At 37.6% G+C, this 20,003-nt stretch overlaps 1 protein-coding gene across 1 annotated transcript in view; it reads right to left on the bottom strand.

Moving 5' to 3' along the window:
• The window catches only part of LOC114049690 (Golgi resident protein GCP60-like), a 41,858-nt gene that overhangs the window by 5,893 nt on the left and 15,962 nt on the right, over nucleotides 1-20,003 (bottom strand). Inside the window, exons 2-6 of the mRNA XM_027871020.1 lie at nucleotides 15,595-15,736; nucleotides 14,635-14,775; nucleotides 7,938-8,096; nucleotides 6,043-6,217; nucleotides 1,028-1,214 (exon numbers count right to left, since the gene is read on the bottom strand). Of these exons, the coding sequence (XP_027726821.1) occupies nucleotides 1,028-1,214; nucleotides 6,043-6,217; nucleotides 7,938-8,096; nucleotides 14,635-14,775; nucleotides 15,595-15,736 (804 nt within the window). The remainder of the gene's footprint in view (nucleotides 1-1,027; nucleotides 1,215-6,042; nucleotides 6,218-7,937; nucleotides 8,097-14,634; nucleotides 14,776-15,594; nucleotides 15,737-20,003) is intronic.

Here is a 20,003-nt window from a genome sequence, read left to right as displayed (position 1 = left end):
GTGATAAGGCTCAGATGCTACTTCCCCTCTGGATTTATGAAGAAAACAATCCCATGGAACTGTAGGCCCAACATATGGCAGTATCTCAATATTATGGGCATATGGAAGAAGTCATGCAATATCTCAATTCTCATCGATCCCACCTTATCAAATACAATTCATAATCTTATTTACAACTGCTTTTTATACTTCACTTATAAAAGGGACTTCAGCAATAGTGTCTCTGGGGTAATTCTTGAATTCCCGTAAATAACTGAAGAGGCATTTCAACAAATAAAGGAAACTAAAGATACAGAGGTAAACTTATTAGGATTTAGGTGATAGCCTAAGGAAATTTGTATCTGATTTTAGTTTGCATAAAGCAAGAAAATAAATCTATCTCTAAAAAGTTTTAGAAACACCCCAAGACGGTGAAACAAATAAAACTCAGAAGGAAACTGACTTAAACTTCTTAAAGACTGAAGTGAATGGGAGAACAATGGATACTAAGAAGCAGACATATACCCTGGAATATTCGAAAGACTTAGATTTTACCCTGAATTTCCCTTTTGAAGATACTGATAGCTCCTGATGGTAAGCAGAAGGGCACGCCAGTGCATCTCTAAGGTTCTTTCTGATGCTACTTTCTGTGAAATGTTCCAGAGAGAAGCCACAAAGTATGATTTAGTTCTTTCCATTACAGTTGCTATATGCCACTATTTCTGTGGCTGTCCCCATCATTCAAGAGAGGTATATGCCTAGTATGAGATGTCTATCACACAATGTACTGTTTTTACCTTTAAATCTACTGAATAAATAACAGAATCAAGAGTACACAGAAGAGATTAATTCTAATTTATTTCAAAATTCTAGAGATAAGTCTACCAGATGCAGTATGTTTAGTCTATAAGGGCAAAAAATGTTGCTCAATTGACAATTCTTAATGCTCTCATGAGTAATATTCAAATATGCTCAACTCACCCTCCTGGATTTCTCATTTTTAGAGTCTTTAATAGGAAGACTAATGTACACAAATTCCTAATAATACCTTTTGGTCCATTCTCTTGGACTTCTTCTGAAATTTCTGGTTCCAGTTCTTTTGCAGAGCTGTCTGGGTGAGGTCTGGCCTGTCCATTGACTGAGAGCATTTCACCAGGTGTGGCTGCATTCACCTTTGATGCTGCAGGCAAAGATGCTCCAGTTGCTGCTGCTTCTTGCTGCTTCTGTAATGCTGCCTATAATCCAAGAAAAACATAAAATGTACTGGATGTGAAGAATGACTATTTTAGGATATGATGCTGCCCTTTCACCAAAAGGGAAAAATGTAGAAAAACCTGAAACAGCTATGTATTATTTTGAAATCACCTGAACCAATAGCAGTTAGTAGAGACTACACAAAACACCTGATTGATAAAAGTTGCTTGAGCCTACCAGCACTTGCACACTTGGGGAATGGGTTTTTTTCTTTCAAAATTTTTCTTTCCAGAGGCAAATATCTATCCAAAATAGTTATTACTATGTTAAGTTTGTAAAGAGTGCAAGTTTCACACTCCGCCCAAAAGCACATAAAACAATGTATCAACTATATGTTAGGAAATTTTTTAAATTAAAGTTTTGTTGTTGTTGTTGAAGAACTATATTATTCCATATTAATAGGAAACTGCCACCACCAGTAACAATTACGGGATACAAAAAAAATATATCACTTCAACAAATAAAATATTTAGTTTTTAGAGATCATCTAACAATCTCAACTGGAAGTATCAGGAAAGCTATGACATTCAAGGATTATTAGTATCACAGATCTGGAGCTTGAAGAGACCATGGAGGCTATCAAATCCAACCCTCTTATTTTACAAATTAACAAAGTGAGGCACAAAGAGCTGAAGTGACATATCCAAAATAATACAGCCAGTAAAGGTCTGAGACAGGATTTGAACCCAGGTCTTCCTGACTCAATGCCTATTCAATACACTACAATATCTACAGAATGTGTATTGCCTTCAAGAGCCAGGAATAAGAAGGTAGACAAAGGAGTGACAGATTTTCAATTTGGTTTCAATAGGTAAAAAATCTCAGAGATCTACTCTTAATCCCTCATTTGATTTTTTAAATTTAAATTTTATTTTCACAAAGATTTGACTTCTCTCCCTTCTCCTCACCCTCTTTCCTCACTGAGGAAGTATGAAAAATAAAATTCCTTTTACAAACAATGAATAAACAGGCGAAACAAATTCTCTCACTGGCCAGGTCCAAAAAAATGGTCTCCATCTGCACTCTTGAGTCCAGCACATCTCTATTTGGAGACATGAAGCACGTTTCATCAGGAGTCCTCTAGAATGATGGCTGGCCATCACGACCAGAGTTCCTTCCTGTCCCCTTCATCCTTTCTTACAGCACAATAGTATTCCACCACTTCTAAATCCCCAATTCTGATTCTTTGCTGCCAAAAAAAGAGCTACTGAAAATATTTTTGCACATATCTAACCTCTCATTTTATACATAAGGAAACTGAAACCCAGTTAAATGACTCTCTTCAAATGACTTACCAGGAGTTTATCAGTGTTTTCCAGTATGTTATTCTAGTATGCTCTAGCATTCTCCTCCAGGATTTTGTTTTTTTCTATATTCAGCAAGGCTTTCTACTCATTACCCGAGAAACTGTTTACAAAAATTTATACCAGCATGAGCAATTTTACAAACCGTAATATGACTTTAAAAAAAATAAGTCTTTTGCAACATAAGATGATGGAAGGAACATCTGACTTAAAATTAAAGAGGAACCATGAATGAAATGACTGACACTTTTTAGCAAGTTGCAGAATACAAGAATTTGAAAAGGCTCTTCTTAGGTGTCAATTTAGTCTAACCTGTATCTGAACAAGGCCAAATTTCCTCAACTATAAAATGGAGATAATAATCAGTCATATCTACCTCACACAAATGTTGAATCAAATGAGATAATGTACGTAGAGTGCATGTGCACATGTGCGCGCACACACACACACACAATTTATCTTAATGCCAATTAAAAAAAAGAAAGCTATAAAGGATGGAAACTATAAATGAAAGAAAACTGCTCAAGAAATTTTTTTTCTCATATAGCCATTAAAGTGTGTGTATAAAAATATACAGTCCCTTCAGCTGTAACACTTGTTTGAAAATGTAAATTTGTTCCAGCACAACTAATACATTAATGAATAAATTGAACATAATGCAAATTTTGAGTTTGCTTCTACAAGATTTCCTCTACAACAAAAAGCGAACAATGCAGAAAAACTGTACCATTTCACAATTACTCAAAAAATGCAACCCTTCCAACAATGCCCATTTCTACAAGGAAATTTCAGGTCTTTTTGAAGATCAAGTCCCATATTTATGTACATCTTCCAATGCAATAAGAACTATGGACAGAGGAGGGCTGGTCCACACCCCTACCTTTTCTGCCATACTTCAGCCCCAAGGCCCAGAATTAGGATCCTGTCCAAGTTGTTTGAGCAGCCCAGGTCCATGGCTATAGATGCAGTCACTATTTATTGTAGTATTGATGCATTTCTTAACCATTTAACATGTACAAAACCATGCTAGTATTTTTTATTAGGTTCCTATCTTTTTTATACATGTCACTAACAAAATATCTGTATTATGTCCCTAACCGTATTTCTCCCACAAGTCCTGTGGTTTTCACTGCATGATTTTGCAGAGCTAGGTGGTTTGGGGGAACATATTTTGCATGCATATTTCTCCAAAAACACAACTTGGAATTGGAATGAATTTTCATTTTGCATCACCACTTTTCAAGAGAAAGTGGTGATGTCTTGTGGATTTCACAGATATCAAATATGTGAATCATAAATAAAACTAGGTTTCTGATACACTATATGATTTTACAAGGACTCAAAGAACATGCCAGCCTACTTTATACTGTCCTCTATACTCTTGCTGTCAAGACTTAAATATGTCAGAAGTAGAAAATTCACAAATTCTATGTTCCAAAGAATATGCTATACATTTGTATATTTGTATAACCCTAACTCTATTTATATGGAATGGCTTTTGTGTTATTTTAATAAATAGGAGGAATACAGCTTCTCTTGCTTCACTCAGATTCTTTGCTCATAATCGCTCTATCACAGCTAAATAAATAAAACTTAACCTATAGATGAAAAGACAAAAAGGGCAAAGCCTCACAGGGTTGGGAGGAGCAGTCAAGAATCTGATCTCCACAAGCATGCCTTTCAAGAACCTAGTGCAATCAACTTATCACAACGAGGCCTCGGGGCTGGGGCTTTATCTTATGCCTCTAATCAGGATGGTATGAGGAAAGGAAGGGTTCTGTTATCACCATTTTGTAGCCTGGGAAACTGAGGCAGAGAGAATCACTTGAAGTTTAAACTACCTGCTTAAGTTCCCAGAGATTCTGTCAGAACCAGTACAGTAACACTGGCTTGTAGTCCAGGGCTCCTTCCGCAAGAGTACAACTAAGAGCTAGCTGATTTCTAGCCCAGTGCTCTTATGATATACTATACCGTGATGCTCAATGGTTCCAGGGAATACCGCCTCAAGAGCTAAGCACAGCTATCAGGCCAGAGGGGCCTTCCGGCCCACAAGTCAAGGCCAAATCAGGCCCCCAGGCAGCATCATTCACACTTACAGCCACTCAGAGGGAAAGGCAATTTCTGCTTTAAACTCAAGTGAAGGAGATGCAGGATCAGGGGATCTACACTCTTGGAACAGATTCCAACCTTCCTCACTTAAAAGAAGAGGAACTCCCAGATGAAACACAGAAGCAGCCTGGCATAATGGATAGATGGGGGCCTAGCGTCAGATTCTCCCTAAGACAACAAAGAGCTAAGGGACTTTAGGTAAGCCATTTACCCTCTCTCAGCTTCAGCATCCTCATCTGTAAAATGGGGATAACAGTAACACCTACCTCATAGGGCTGCTGTGACAATCAAATAGCTTTGCAAACTTTAAAATACTATATAAATGTTAGCTAGTTATTATTCAATGATCTGTCTGAAAACATACAGGGAACAACCAGCAAAGGCCGGGTCGTCTCACACCTGCTCTACGACATTCTTCCCACCTCATCAGGTAGGTTGCCTTGACCGGTAGGCAGGTCCTGGGCTTGCTGGGATCCTCAGGAGATCGAGGACTCATCCACACTCTGTGGCAGCTTCAGACAACACAGTTTACTGGCCTATGCTGATTCCAATTTATACTCCCATATCAATATCTACTGCCATTTTTTCCAGGTTGTAAGAGATGATAAAGCAGCTTCTGGAGGCACTCTTGTCAACCAAACACTCATTTTAAAAAAACTGTCAAAACATGCTACTTCAAGCATATTTGGTTTGTAACTGTCCATGAAATCACATCTATGACCTAACCAAAATAGACCCTTTCTCCTCAAGGTAGAACTAAAGCTCTCTTTTACCTTGGATCACAGTTTAAAGTTCACTAGTATTGCTCTAGAGACAGGGCCTGGCCCTATGATTTCACTGGCGGGTGAGCTCCAGATGAGGAAATGCCCTCTACGATGGCAGATCAGCAGCTTCTCTGCAAGCTGGGAGTCTTGAGAGAGTCGCCAGGGGTACCAAGAGGGTCAGGGACCTGCCTCAGGGTCACACAGCTAGCCTGAGTCAGAGGAAGACTTGAAGTCAAACCTTCCTTGATGTAAAGCAAGCTCTCTATTCTCTCTACCCTCTACGCCATTAAAATTATAATGGCCATTCTATGGTGCCTTAAAGTTTACAAAGTGCTTTACACAGATTATCTCATATGTTCCTTTCAACAATCCTATGAAAGATATACTACACTATAGGGATTATCTCCCTTTTACAAAAGAGGAAACGAAGACTCAAAAAGCTTACGCCAGTACCCATGCTCACAGAACTACTGAGATCAGAGGCTGGAGTGGAACTCAGGTCTCTCCTGACTCCAAGTGAAAAACTCATCTTACTACAGCGTATTGTCTCTCAACTACCACTTGCTAAAATGAATCTCCATTCCAACCAAACTGAATACCTTCGCTAATGCTGCAGTCTGAGTCTATCATACCTGTTGCTGCGAAAGCTGGACTTGATACAACTGCTGCATGTACTGCTGATAATGCTGCTCTTGCAGCTGCCGAATGAGAATCTGCTGCTGCTCATAGTTCCCTGGATACTGCTGGGCCGCGTACTGCTGGAACTGCACAGCAGTCTGGGAGTTTAGTGCTGCCATTATCTGTTGCCTAAAAATGTTAAAAATAGACCAGGCTGACTACAAAGGACTATTTACTATGAAAGGCAAGTCATTGATATATATTAAATTGTACAAACCCTTTGAAATGACTAGGCCAGTTATGCTCATTAACATGTGCCTCTGGCCTAGAAGAAATAAGGCACTGAATCTACAGTTGTAATGAACACTGTTTCTATTCAACTTTAGTTAACTTTTCAAAGAAGTATGTCTTGGAGGGATTTCTTTTTCAACAGAGACTGCAATTTCATCGGTTTAAGGAACTCTTAAGGGTGAAGAACTCCCTCTATCAATACAGACTGTGCACTGCTCTAAAACTTGTAGTCTTTGATAGACTCTGAGAGTTGCCTGGGGAACCAAGAGGGGAAATGACTTGCCCCGGATTACACCACCAGTCTGTGCCAGAGACAGGGCTTGACCTCAAGCCTTTGTGCCTCCAAGGCCAACTCTCTATCCACTACGCTGCATGCTGCCTTTTGTGGGTGCTTTTATATAAGACAGAAGGCAGCATGAGAGGATGTGATTCATTATTAGATAATTGTGGTTAGGATTATTAAGTACAGGTAAAATCAGTGAAATTTTGTGGTATCATAGGATTTTTAGGCCTACCTTAAAAAGACCTCACTGCACTTCGTTTCATGTAAAACTTTTTATAAAAAATGTAAAATTCTTTCTCATCTTGTTCACAAGCACATAGATTTAGAGTTGGAAGACACCACACAGGTCATCTAATCCAACTTCCTTCTTTTACAGATGAGGAAACGGAAACCTAGAAAGCTTAAGCGACTTGCCCCAGGTCACAAGAATAATAAATTAACAGTAAGGATTCAAACCAAGGACCTCTGATTTCACCTTTCCACTATCATGCTATTTAGAACCTTGCAAAAAGTTATCCAGAATGTTCTCATGAACTGAGAGCTACGTGGTCAATTCCCTAGAAACCCAGAAGCCACCCAGGCACACCAGGGCAGTCACAGATGCTATGACAGACAGTGTCAATGCTCCCTACACTTCACTAATATAAGCATAGAAATGAATGATGTCCAGATATGGGATTTTCCCCAGGTCCTCTGATCTCAAAGTAACTCAACAGTTTTCTTATAATACTAGTGAAAACAACCGTCCATGCCTTATTTCTCCCCATTATATTTTCAGGTACTTGAAGACAGGGACTCAGGGTGGCAGGGTAGTTAAGAACACTGGATGGGAAACCCGAGAACTGGGTTTTGAATCCCAGCTCTGTCACTTCTTATTTTTGTGACCTTGGGCAAGGCACACAACCTCTGTCAGCTTCAGTTACTTCATCTGCAAAATGGCCTCTCTGAGCTCCAATTTTATGATCCTACGACTATCTTACTTATCTTTGCATTTCTCCCAGCAATTAGCCAAGTTTACTGCACATAGCAGGCATTTACTCAACGCTGAATGGAAGTATCCAGAAGGGCCAGAAGTAAGGTAGGAGAAATCCCAGTAGCTCTCTATGAAGAGAATGCCACCAATGCCTAGAGGCAGACGTTGAGACAGAGGTCACTGCACCCCTTCAAGGCCAAGGCTTTAGAGAGGAGGCTCTTTTTCAATCGTTAAGTTATCACTGGTACAAATTTCCATCAAGCTACAATAACAGCACTGCTCCAAAGCACATAATGAAGAACAAGGCTCCAATGACTGACTTAGTAACCCATTTGTAAGTGCCATCTAGGGAGGAGGCTTACTTCTGCTGTTCCAGCCGCAGCTTCTCCTCCTCTATTCGTCTCCTTTCCTCTGCTTCCCTTTTCAACCTTTCAGATTCTTCCTGAATACGTTTTTCTTCCTCCCTTTGCAAACGTTCTCTTTCTTCCTTTTCCCGACGCCTTTGCTCCTCCTCTTCCTTCCTACAAGGTAAAAAAAACAAAACAGATAGAATGAGTATATTAAAACGAAACCCACTCCCTCTTTTTTCTGTCTTTCAAAACCTTTTTATCTTATTTTTTAATTAATTTGTTTTGAATTATCAACAATCACTTCCATAAGCTTTTGAGTTTCAAATTTTTCTCCCCCTCCTTCCCCACCTCCCTCCCTAAGACAATGCACAATCTAATACAGGCTATACATATACATTTCTATTAAACATATTTTCACATTAGTCATGTTATAAGGAAGAATTAGAACCAACAGGAGGAACCACCAGAAAGAGGAAACAAAACATAACAAAAGAAAAAAAAAAAGCAAACAGTATGCTTCGATCTGTATTCAAACTCCATAGTTCTTTCTTCTTTGTGGATAGCATTTTCCATAATGAGGCCTTTGGAGATGTCTTACATCCTTGCATTGCTGAGAAGGGCTAAGTCAATCAACTTCAATCATCGTACAACATGGCTGTTACTGTGTACAACATTCTCCTGGTTCTGCTCACTTCACTCAGCGTCAGACCATACAAGTCTTTCCAGGTTTTTCTGAAGTCAGCCTGTTCATCATTTCTTTTTTTTTAATCAATTTATTTTGAATTATCAACAATCACTTCCATAAACTTTTGAGTTTTAATTTTTTCTCCCCCTCCCTCCCCAAGCTGGTGTGCAATCCGATACAGGCTATACATATATATTCCTATTAAACATATTTTCACCCTAGCGATGTTGTAAGGAAGAATTAGAACCAATAGGAGGAACCACCAGAAAGAGGAAACAAAACACAACAGAAGAAAAAAATAGCAAATAGTATGCTTTGATCTGCATTCAAACTCCATAGTTCTTTCTCTGGATGTGGATAGCATTTTATATCATGAGACTTTTGGAGATGTCTTTGATCCTTGCATTGCTGAGAAGAGCTAAGTCTATCAAAGTTAGGCATTGCACAATGTGGCTGTTTCTGTGTACAACATTCTCCTGGTTCTGCTCACTTCACTCAGCATCAGTCCATACAAGTCTTTCTAGGTTTTTCTGAAGTCTGCCTGCTCATCATTTCTTATAGCCCAGTAGTATTCCATTACATTCATATACCACAACTTGTTCAGTCATTCCCCAATTGATGGGCATCCTCTCAATTTCCAATTCTTTGCCACCACAAAAAGAGCTGCTATAAATATTTTTGTACATGTGGGTCCTTTTCTCATTTGTATGATCTCTTTGGGATCTAGCCCTACAAGTGCTATTAGCTGGGTCAAAGGGCATGCACATTTTTATAGCCCTTTGGCATAGTTCCAAATTGCTCTCCAAAATGGTTGGATCATTTCACAACTCCACCAACAATGCATTAGTGTTCCAATTTTCCCACATCTTCTCCAACATTTTTCATTTTCCTGTTTTGTCACGTTAGCCAATCTGATAGGTGTGATGTGGTACCTCAGAGCTGTTTTGATTTGCATTTCTCTAATCGATAGTGATTTAGAGCTTTTTTTCATATAACTATAGATGGCTTTCATTTTTTCATCTCAGAACTGCCTGTTCATACCCTTTGACCATTTATCAATTGGGAAATGACTTGTATTCTTATAAATTTGACTTAATTCTCTGTATATTTTAGAAACGAGGCCCTTATCAGAGAGACCGGCTGTAAAAATTCTTTCCTAATTTTCAACTTTCCTTCTAATTTTGGTTGCATTGGTTTTGTTTGTGCAAAAACTTTTCAATTTAATATAATCAAAGTTATCCATTTTGCATTTCATAATGTTCTCTACCTCCAATTTGGTCATGAATCCTTCTGTTCTCCATAAATCTCATAGGTAAACTATTCCTTACTCCACCCCCTCTTTTTTAAAAGAGACAACTGAGATTTCAGGTTCTACAACTTGGAAGTTATGTTCTGTACAGCTAGTTGTAATATTAGGCAATATGTTTCTGGTGAATTCAAACCTAAGAACAGAAAAGGTAGTATGATAAGACATTTGTCCACAGAGACTACTATGTTCAACATACCTCTGGCATAATACAATCCCCACCACCTCCATTATCATCATAGTATTTACTTAGTGCTTCAAGGTTTGCAAAGCATGTCATCTTAACTAAGCCTCACGACAGCACTGGGAGATAGGTGTTAGATTTAACAAAGAAAAAGCTTATTATTTTACCAAATGAAGTTTGTACAGTGAATCATTTAACATCAAAATGTAATTATGTATATTCGTAAACCTATTATAGTAGCACCTCATTTGCCCCAAATCATCAAGCAATGAGCTGTCCTGCCTAAGTTAGTTTTTCCAGATACATGAAACTTATCTTCACAAGTGCTAAAACATTTTCTATTTTGAACTATCTGGGATAAAATCCAAAATGTACCACAACCTCCTCTGGCATTCTAATATGTAGTATGCTGAACATAATTTAACCTGATTTTGGGGACTCATCATTGACTTGGGTTCAAAATCTGCCTCATTAACTAGCTGTGTGACCCTGGGCAAATTACTGAACCTCTCTTGAGATTCAGCTTTCATTATGTGTAAAATGACCATAATAATTAGCACTTACCCCATGAAAGCTGACAAGATCAAATGTAATGAAGTACATAAACCTTAAAGTACAAGTTTGCACTGCAAACCTTAAAGTGCAATAAAAATGTTTTTATTTATCATAAATTTCAATCACTGCAAGACAAAGAGTACTGGATTTGGAGTCAAAGAATCTAGATTCAAATCCTGACTCTGCCATTTACTACTTGTATGATTTTGAGCAAACAACCTCCCTGGACTTCCAGACCTCTAAGATCCCTTCCATGTCCAAACCTGTGATCCTACGATCTCTGACTTATAAAAGGTGTAAAGCCTCTGCCCCTACCCTAAATGATGTCAGATTTTCACTCTGAATTGTATGCTGCCATGTGCCTTGTCTTGACCCTTGCTTTTGGTGTGCTTGCCTCTAAGAGTTCTATCCCTTTCCAACTGGCTGTAAAACCAAATAATTATACAAAATAAAAGTACCTAGACTAGGAGTAAAGTGGCTCTACTATCACACATCTGGAATGGAAAGGCCCTCAGAGGCCATTTGGCCTATTCTCTCCTTTTACAGATGACCAAACACAAGTCCAGACAGAGTATCTGATTTGTCCATGGTGTCAGAGGCAGTCAAAGCAGAGTGGTGAGCCCGAGTCCTCTGACTTCAGATCCAGAGCTCCTTCTGCTCTACCATGCTGCCTCCCTCTCTAAGTAGAATATTTGGACTTCTCATAAACTTGGGCCATTCACTGACCTCTTTTGCTTAGATGGTAGGGTTTACCTATGTTTTGGATAACTCAAATTATGGAATGGATGTTACTATCTTTTTATATTTATGTATATATGTATGTATGTACATGTATATATGTATACATACACATACAAACATATAACATGAATGGGGCATTTTAGCAAAAAAAAAAAAAATTACTAACCTGAAAAAAAAAATCAAGCAACTTTCTGCCATGACTTCTAACTATACCCCTTTCTTACCACCATCTCCTGTTCTTTAATCTCTCCATCAGCCTCATTTCTAAAATATTCTCTGTCCTCACCCACGGCTTCCAACTTCCCCACTCTTCTGTTTCACTAGTCCAGTACCACTATTCTAGTCTCACTTCCCTCCCTGGACACTCCACCTTATGGTGAAGTAATTCAACCACACACTATCAGCTACCCTTGAATCACCTGCCTCTTGTCTTTTCACCAGTCACACCCTGTCAAACCCCAACCCCAAGGGCAGCTAGGTGGCACAGTGGATAGAGCACCAGCCCTGGAGTCAGGAGGACCTGAGTTCAAATCCAGCCTCAGACACACAACACTCACTAGCTGTGTGACTCTGGGCAAGTCACTTAACCCCAATTGCCTCACTAAAACAAAACAAACAAACCCCCACCTCAGTTTTATCCCCACCATTTTCCTTCTTCACTCCTATTCATGTGCTGCAAACAGCACTAGAGAAAGTTAGGCATTTGTGACCACCAGGGTTACTACACTGTATGTACCTAATATCAACCAAGCCTTCCCTGTTACAAAGCAGTCTTTCTATTCTTCCCTCATTAACTGAATAACACTCTAAATAGCATGAATTTCAAACCTTTTCTGACTCTCAAACCTCTAACAACATCTGCTCTCTCTCACTGTTCCCCGCTCTAAGCTCTTAGCACAGGATTTTGCCACCTCCTTAAAAAAATAAAGGCCAGGGGCAGCTAGGTGGCACAGTGAATACAGCACTGACCCTAGAGTCAGGAGGACCCGAGTTCAAATCTCAGACACTTGACACTTATTAGCTGTGTGACCCTGGGCAAGTCACTTAACCCCAACTGTCTCACCAAAAATAGAGGCCATCAATGCAAGCTCCTTCTTCTACTTCACAACACCTACAAATCTCTCAGTATCAACTTCATCTTCTCCTCCATTACTGGAGTCTCTGATAAACAGAAGTTTTTCTTCTTACTAACCCCTTCACTCATGTTCTTGGATCCAGTCTTCTCCAGGAGTTTGCCCCTAAATCATTCTTTTCTTCACCTTAAGTTCAACAAACATTTTAAATATTAAGTGCCTTCAATCTCTCCTTGGCAAATGGTTCTTTCCCCACCATCTGCAAATGTCTAGGAGTCCCTCCTCCCTAAAAAAAAACCCCATTCACTTAACTTAGCCATCTCCCCAAGCTATCATCCTATATCCCTTCCCCCTTTCACAACCAAACTCCCAAAAAAGAACATGTAAATTAATTCCCTCTATTTCCTCTCACCCTAAGCTCTCTTCTTAAATTACTGTATCTGTCTTCTACCTCTACCCTTACTTGAACCTGCCCTGCGCAAGGCCACCAAAGAATTCTTTCCTGCTATATCCAAAGGCCTTTTCTCAGTCTTCATTCTACTTGATATTTCTACTGCCTCTGACACTGTTAATCACCTCCACATACACACTCCCTACCCTTCCTCCTGGACACTCTCCCCTATCCCTGTCTGGCCTCTTTCTCAGCGTCTTCTTTGCTGGATCATAATCTAGTACTTATCTACTCACCATGTATATTATTATACCCCTCCATCCATATTATACTTCTTTCTACATACCTTTTCCCCTTGTGGTCTCATCAGCACCTACTAGATGACTCCCAAATCTATAGACAAGCCCTAATCTCTCTGCATTACCAACTACTTGCTAGAGAGCTCCACCTAATGTCCTGAAAGCGTATCAAAATCAACATATCTACAAGAATACTCATATTTCCCCCCCAAATCCAACCTTTCTTCAAATTTCCCAACTTCCTTTCAGGGGATCTTTCTAGTCAGCCAAGTTCCCAACTTTGGGGTCATCCACGACTTCCTTCTCCCTTACCTTCCACATACATTCGAAGATGAAGTCTTATCAATTCAACCTCTGTATCTCTTGTATCTGTCCCATTCTCTCCAGTCACACAATCTCTACTTTAGTTCACTTTTCACTGAAATAACTGTAAAAGCCTCCTAGTTTGTCTCTCTACATCTAGTCTGTCCCACCTCTCTAATCTATTCTCCTGACAAACTGATATTCATAAAACAAAAATCTTTGTTACTCTCATACTCAAAAATATTCACTAGCTCTGTATTGCCTCTGAAATAAAACATAAAATCCTCAGCCTGGAATTGCAAACTCTCTAAAATATGGCTCCCAACTGCCTTTCCAATCTTATTTCATATTACTAATCAAACCAATCTACTAGGTACTTCCTATATGAAGCATTCTATATCCAGACTTCCATATTAGCCTTTGCCTAATTAGTCAGAAAATGATAAGATCAGAGATCTAGAGCTAGAAGAAGCCTCAGGGCTAACTAATTCAACTCACTTATTTTATAGCTGAGGAAACTATGGCCCCTCATATCTAGAATGTACTATTTTCACCTCCTAGTACAGCTCAGGGGTTACCTTACATACAAGGTCTTTCCTGATTCCCCCATTGTTATTGCTTTTCCTTCTTAAAATTATCTTGTTATTTTTCTGTATTTTATTTATACATGTCATTTAGTAGACTATGAACTCCCTGAGGTCAGAGACTTTTTCAATTTTATTTTTATATCCCTAGCCCTTGAACATAGTAGTCACTTAACACACTTTTTGTTTAAGTCGTCAAGATCTTCAACATTAACCAAATCAAGTATTCAGCACAGCCAATGCTGTGAAACAGAATTTAAATATTCAACAGTTTTGATGAAAAGTGTAGTTGGGTTGTATGAGGAAGGTGGTGTACAGATCCAAATGAAAGTCTTCATGAGATAAAGGCTTATAATGAAATTACTAAAAAATTACTGACATTTATGTCAGAAAAAGAATGCTGTCACCTCTGTACCTATAGTTAGGGAAAACCAGAAATTACAAAACAATAGTTCATTCTGGGAAAAAGAAACAATTGCAACACAGTGAGATCTGAAAGAAAAACTTATCTAATATAAAACCAATGTGCCTCAGAGCAAATCATCAATATACAGGACTGGAAAAGAACTCTGTGCCCTTAAATTTCACCTTCTTTTTTCTTGTTCTTGCTTCTCTATTTTATGGGATGTGACATACGTTGAAAAAAGATAGCAACATCTATTTAGCAGCTTGACGAACTCTAGCATAGCATCCTCTTTAGACAGATTTCCCAGGGCTGCCCATTCTTTCCTGTAAAAATTAAACAACAACAATCACCATCCTTCCTTAAAGTTAATTTTATTTAATTTAAACATATAATCCTAAGATGAACAATTCCCAACTATCACTAAAATGAATCTCATGGAGTAATAAAATGAAATACTTTGTTTTGTCATGAGAACCTCAACTCCTCCCCCCAATAAGATCTTACATCTATTTACTAAAATAATTTATTATTTACTAAATTTGCTAGATCATCATATTGCACATACCCTAGGCAGAAGAGTACACTTCATGGATCAAGCTGCTTTAGTCCTGAGAGCAACCCTATGGTATATCTTAAACATCAGTTTTTCAAAGGCAAAAAAAAGTTACCAGATTTGATTTTTCTCATTCTTGTATCAGTAATTTTAATATCCTTGGACTTAAAAAAAAAAATAGAATGCTCAATGCATTTCCCTTCTGTCATAACCTGGTTAAGAAAATCAGGGTTTAAGAAAATCAGGGTCTAAGAGTTGGATGAGATCTTTGACATCCAACAATGATATTAAGTTATTAAAATGAAAGTAATTTTTAAAAGTTCGTTCCCTAACTCTCGGTCAGGAGAAATCAAATGAAATTATACTTGTCTTATATTCCTAATTAAATGAATGATTCTGCTATAATATCTGGCCCAAAACTTCTCCAAGCCAAATATTTGAAGACTCCAGAAAACAGAAGTAAAAACGAGTTGACTCCAATACATCTTCTCAGCTACTGAGCATAAGTCAAATTCTTCTCCTAATCAGATTATCTTGGAGCCCTCACTGTGATTTTCATTAAATTCCTCAAGCAGCAAATCCACGTTACCTTCTGTCATTTCCCAAGACATCAAAAAATCCAACCTCAGGATAAGTGTCTGGATTACATGGACCCCAAAGAACCTGCTTGTACAGTGCCACAAGTTTGAGTTTTTCTTCGTAAGTTGGATGAAATGCTTTGCCATCCTTATCTGCAAAAAAGCACACACACACACACACACACAAAATATGATCCTAGATTGTAACTACATAAAGGACAATATACATACTTCAACAGAGAGGCAAATGGACAAAGACAACGGAAGGGGGACATGGAAAGTAGTTTCTAAGTAATACATAGCTACCTGCTGAAGGTCTAAGTTCAATTAGTTGTAAATATAAGCTTAATTGATTTGTCATTGTTTGAAATTCATAATAAATTATTTTTAAAAAGAAACTGTGATTTATGATAATAGTATCCATTACGTTCAGCAACCTGCACTAAAATCTCTCTATAGGAACTATGCCACAAAATCATCTTATTGTAGCTAACAAAACAGGGTTTTGCTTTAACTTTAGTAAATAAATACTAATAGATAAAACCTAAAACAGATTCCCACTCACCTCTACTCCCTAATACAATTCTCTACTCTAGAGAATACTGTCACAGCTTGTGGCAGTATATGTGGCTAAGGCCTTTACACTGAAAGCAATCTATTAGCCAATGGAGCAGCCGACCAGCAAAATAGAACCTATAAAGTTGAAAGAAGCTTGACTGAGGCCTTTAAAACAAAACAGAATTCAAAGATTACTTTCAAAACACCACTTCTGAGTTAAATGAATTAATACTGTTATGTCTGTAAGATATAGAACTGTGTGGAAATACACCTAAATGAGAAGGAAAAGCAGCAGGGAGCACATATGGGTTAGGACAAAAAAGGTAGACACACATGGTAATGTGATGAGATTATGTTAAATAATATAAGCAAGAAAGGGATGTGTTCCTGACACAGAGGTAGGATATAGCTGTGATGGAGCTCTCTATATCTTCTGAAGCTCCCTGTCCACTCAAAGAAAAGAATCTGATAGACCCTTGACTTGACTTTTGATGGCTCCCTCACTTAAAAGGCAGCAGAAGCAATGATATAAACTGTCTCATTAGAACTAACTTGCAACGAGAGAAGGACTGGCTGAAGAAGGGAATCAGAATATCATCTTCGCCCAGACCTCGCAAAGATGGAAATAAAAGACATGTCCAAACAACATCCCTCCTAGACTTCGGGGAAGCCAATTTTTAAAAGTTCAGGGAAAAGACAAGCATGATCCCCAAACTAGAAATTTTAAGATGACAGTTCAAGAGGGAATATACCTAGTAAAAAAAAAATTCTGGTCACATAATAGCACATTATGTTAATAAAACAAGGAAATTGGATTTTAAAAATGGCTTCATAAAAAGCTATCTTTTAAGAGGTTATTAATTTATGGTTTATTAAAGACATGTAAAAGATAGGAGCAGAGTTACGTAACCAAGAAAGCATGAAGACCATAAAAAAAGACAAGAACAAAAAAGGGCTTTAAAAATCACATCAAGATTTACAGCAGCATTTTCTGTAGTAATAGGGAACTGAAAATAAAAGTATGTATCCATACAACTGGGCAGTGGATAAACAGATTTGTGTCACATGAATATATCTGAATATTACTGTGCTATAAGAAATGAATGACAAGAAGTATAGAAGACTTAACATAAACAGATACAAAGTGAAATAAAAACCAGGAAAACAATATACGTAATAGCTATTATATTGTATGTGGAATGAACAACAAAACAAAACTGAATGATGTGAAATTATAATGACCAAACTTGCTCCTAAATAAGAAAAACGAAAATGTATCTACATCTCTCTTCTTCGTAGAGTTGTGAATTTGGAATACTGCATATTATTAGACTTTTCCGACATGCTGGTTAGTTTGCTTGAAAATTTTCCCCCTATTTTTTGTTATAAGAGATGGTTTTCTGGAAGTCCTTAGGAAATCTTAATTAGTCTTTAAGATATCTTTTTATAAAGAGAGGGATCCAAAATGGAAAATATAAGTAATGTAAAAACAAAAGATGAAAACATTTAAAAAAATTCTTAAAAGAAAATAGGTTTAAGCTACTGTCTTCACTGTATACCATGAAAAAAAAAAAACCTACATCAGGATAAACAGGGAAATGATTACTGAAGAGGCCTGCTGACTGGGATGGATGGTAAATGATAACAGTTAACAAAGATAAAGTGGAATGACTCAAATACTATTTTGCTTCCATTCAAGGCATCCCAAATTCAAACTTCATATGGTACTCTGCAATTTAAAGTCTCAAAGAGCTGGCTAGGGACACAGAAAGGTTAAATAATTTGGCAAGGTCACAATGCCAGTATATGTCAGAGGCCCAGGTCTTCCTTACTCTTAGACCCTATATCCACCATGCTACTCTACAGCACATAGTAAAAGCTTAATAAATGCTTTTGTATTGACTGATTTTCTTTTTCAAGAATGATGTTCTTGACACAATGGGTAAAAGAAAATGATTAAAGGAACACTGGAATCAAATACAGGTAAGGAGAACAAGAACACTGAAATGCTTTAAATAAATTCAAAACACTTGGCAAGAATGAATGAATGACAGATACCTCAGGCTGCTAAAAAGAACTTGCAGGTGTGATAGCTGAATTGCTGACTGTCAATGATCAGAAGAAAATACATTGTCAGGCATCCTAAAGAAGACAAGGCATGCTAGAAGACGAGTTGGGCCAACATATTCCACAATATACAGGCTGGTAAACTTAATTTCGATCCCAGGCAATATCCTAAAGCATATTAAATGGCTGGCTTATAAGTACTAAAAAGGGAAAGAGCAATAACTACAAAGCTGCATGGGTTCACTAAAAACAGACGATGCCAAATTAGCCAAATTTCCTCCTTGCAGGCTTACTAAATTGAAAGATTAAGGAAAAGCTGGCCATGTAGTAGATTTGGATTTCAACCAAAAGCGTTCTTATCTTCATTTTAAAGAAGAGAAAACTGAGACTTTATCACACGATGAAGTCTCTCAAGAAATTTCATAAGGACAAAATAAGGAAATGTGGCCAGATAATTAGTATGGACTGGATGACCAGTACACTAAGTATTCATAGATTGATCTATATTAAGCTTGGAGAATTTTTTCAATGGTCTGCAGCACAGTTCTATATTTCACTCTTTTCTGGTGAACAATTATTTTTTCAAAGGCTTAGACAGAAACATCATTAGAAGGCAGTGATATTCTGGGAAGGATAGCTACTGGGTTCCAAAAGACAACAGGCTTAACTGAATCAAATTTATAAGAATACAAGTAGCTGAGTCAAATTTATAAGAATACAAGTCATTCCCCAATAGATAAATGGTCAAAGGATATGAACAGGCAGTTTTCAGATAAAGAAATTAAAGCTATCTATAGCCATACGAAAAAAATGCTCTAAATCACTATTGATTAGAGAAATGGAAATCAAAACAACTCTGAGATACCACATCACACCTATCAGATTGGCTAACATGACAAAACAGGAAAATTATAAATGTTGGAGAAGAGGTGGGAAAAATGGAACACTAATGCATTGTTGGTGGAGTTGCGAACTGATCTAACCATTCTGGAGAGCAATTTGGAACTACACCCAAAGGGCTATAAAACCATGCAAACCCTTTGACCCAGAAATAGGGTTATATCCCAAAGAGATCATAAAAATAGGAAAAGGATCCATATGTACAAAAATATTTGTAGCAGCTCTTTTTGTGATGGCAAAGAATTGGAAATTGAGGGGATCACCTTCAACTAGGGAATGGCTGAACAAGTTCTGATATATGAATGTAATGGAATAGTACTGTGCTATAAGAAATGATTAGCAAGTGGATTTCAGAAAAACCTGGAAAGATTTATATGAAGTCATGCTGAGTGAAGTGAGCAGAACCAGGAGGACATTGCACACAGTAACAGAAACGCTGTTGGATGACCAACTCTGATAAATTTGGCTCTTCTCAGCAATGCAAGGATCTAAAACAATTCCAAAAGACTCATAACGGAAAATACTAACCATACTCAGTGAAAGAAATATGGAGTTTGAATGCAGATCGAAGCATACTATTTTCTCTTTTTCTATTTTGTTTGTTTCTTCTTTTTTGTGATTTTTCCCTTTGTCTAACTCTTCTTTACAAGAAATATGTTTAATATGAATGTCTATGTATAGCTTATATCAGACTGCATGGCATCTTGGGGAGGGGGGAGAAGAGGGGAAGAAAATTTAGAACTCAAAATCTTATAAAAGTAAATGCTGAAAACTAAAAATTAAATAATTTTTTTTTTAAAAAATCACCTCTGACACAGTCAAGCCTCAAATGGGGACTTTATTCGTTAATGACAATTCAAAATTCTGAAGAGTATTTTAATAACACTATATATCA

The sequence above is a fragment of the Vombatus ursinus genome, unplaced genomic scaffold, assembly GCF_900497805.2.
Source record: "Vombatus ursinus unplaced genomic scaffold, bare-nosed wombat genome assembly UNPS02014798.1, whole genome shotgun sequence".
Taxonomy (NCBI): Eukaryota; Metazoa; Chordata; class Mammalia; order Diprotodontia; family Vombatidae; genus Vombatus; species Vombatus ursinus.
The sequence above is the reverse complement of the archived record's forward strand: the minus strand, read 5'-3'. Positions and strand labels throughout refer to the sequence as shown.